General features: G+C 61.1%; 1 protein-coding gene across 1 annotated transcript; it reads left to right on the top strand.

Moving 5' to 3' along the window:
- The first annotated feature begins 248 nt into the window (after window positions 1–248).
- On the top strand, window positions 249–1,481 carry LOC100873118 (transcription factor DIVARICATA). The gene is made up of 2 exons (XM_044588173.1): window positions 249–753; window positions 996–1,481. The coding sequence occupies exons 1-2, from the start codon at window positions 320–322 to the stop codon at window positions 1,180–1,182; spliced, it is 621 nt and encodes a 206-aa protein (XP_044444108.1). The 5' UTR covers window positions 249–319; the 3' UTR covers window positions 1,183–1,481.
- Window positions 1,482–1,773: the final 292 nt, after the last annotated feature.

Here is a 1,773-nt window from a genome sequence, read left to right as displayed (position 1 = left end):
CTTCACACTTGAGTGTAAAAAAAACTTGTTACACTTTTTCACCGCGTTGGCGGCACGGTACGCGCGTGTATAGCAATATGCGGTGCCACATTCGGCTCAAAGAAAAAAAAAGGAAAGAAACGCAATGCGGTGCCACGCGACGGCCGTCACGCCCAAAACGTGTGCGCGGGCGGGGCACACAGAGAATCAAGCGCGCCCCCCGGGCCACCCTCGCTCCAAATCTTTATAAGGCGCCCGTGGTTGCCTCGGCGAGATCATCAGAAAACGCGAGCCAAAAGCCATCGCAAACCCAGGAAGAAACGGTAAGCTGTTGCGCGGCATGGCTTTCTACCGCGGCAGCGGCATGGGCATGGGTATGGGCATGGGCATGGGTGGCGGGTCTTCGTCGTCGTGGGCGCCGGCGGCGATGCCACCTCCGCCGCCGCCGCCCAGCAGGCCGTGGACCAAGGCGGAGGACAAGGTGTTCGAGAGCGCGCTGGTGGCGATCCCGGAGCACGTGCCGAATCGGTGGGTGTTCGTGGCGGCGCAGCTGCCGGGGCGCACGCCGCAGGAGGCGTGGGAGCACTACCAGGCGCTGGTGGCCGACATCGACCTCATCGAGCGCGGCCTGGTCGAGCCCCCCGAGTCGTGGGACGACGACGACGACGGCGCCGCCGGCGCCGGCGGCACCGTCGCGGCGGGGCGCGGCCGCCCCCGCGGCTCGGGCGGCGAGGAGCGCCGCAAGGGCATACCCTGGACCGAGGAGGAGCACAGGTATACACACACCACCGCCGTCAAAATCTCTAACTGCCTTCCTTCCCTGGACCCTGTTCGTTTTCTTGTCCCTTTCCCCTGTTATTCGTCGGCGCGTTCTTGTCGGTCCTAGATACTTCTCCGGATCTTTCCACGTCGGATGATTCCGCTGGCCCCACCATGCCACACGTAAATTTTTACCATTCTTTGCTATGCGATCTATACAGGCGCTGACCTTTTTCTCCGTTGGGTCTGGGCAATAGGATGTTCCTGGAGGGGCTGGAGAAGTACGGGCGCGGCGACTGGAGGAACATCTCGCGGTGGTCGGTGAAGACGCGGACGCCGACGCAGGTGGCCAGCCATGCGCAGAAGTACTTCATCCGCCAGGCCAACGCCGCCACCCGCGGCGACAGCAAGCGCAAGAGCATCCACGACATCACCAACCCGTGATGCGTCATCCGTCGTGGACAAGGCACCAAGAATCCGGTCCGCCCCGAGCCTAGCCGATACCCGCCGCCGGTCGTCGTCGTCGTCGCCGCCGTCTGCTCTCCCTCGGCCGTCCGCCCGTGCAAATGTATGTAGGGGAAAGGCGTGGCTCGGTTGGAACCTGCGATTCGGAACCAGTAATCTTTAGTAAACTAGCTGTATGGTCGAATAAATCGTGTCATCACCTCTGTCGTGTGTGTGTGTGACATGTCAAGGAAGAAACAGAGTCAGTCAGTCAGTCAGTCCGGAAAGGGTTATAGCAATCCACCGCTTGGTTTTTACCGCTTTCCTGTTTTACACCCGCATGGCATTTCACATCCCGTTCTCATCCTATACCGACCAAATGTTGTTCGATGCTGGAGCACATCTGTCCCGGTGACCTGACAAGCGCCCTTTATCGGCTCCGTTTGTCAGGTTGCTCGTGTCGTGTCGAGTCACCCGTGCGGTGTCTCAGGAGATGTGTACGCCGCGCAGCCCAGCATGAGTTGAAAGCGGCCTGACGGCGGCGATGCAGATCATGGTGCCTGCCTGCCTGGGCTCGCGTGGCTATACTAT

Source organism: Triticum aestivum, chromosome 1D (assembly GCF_018294505.1).
Source record: "Triticum aestivum cultivar Chinese Spring chromosome 1D, IWGSC CS RefSeq v2.1, whole genome shotgun sequence".
Taxonomy (NCBI): Eukaryota; Viridiplantae; Streptophyta; class Magnoliopsida; order Poales; family Poaceae; genus Triticum; species Triticum aestivum.
This window is presented reverse-complemented; position numbering and strand designations above follow the sequence as displayed.

Coding starts and splice junctions, on each gene's coding strand:
- LOC100873118 (XM_044588173.1), top strand. CDS start 320: ATGGCTTTCTACCGCGGCAGCGGCATGGGCATGGGTATGGGCATGGGC. Junction 754..995: donor TGGACCGAGGAGGAGCACAG/GTATACACACAC, acceptor TCTGGGCAATAG/GATGTTCCTGGAGGGGCTGG.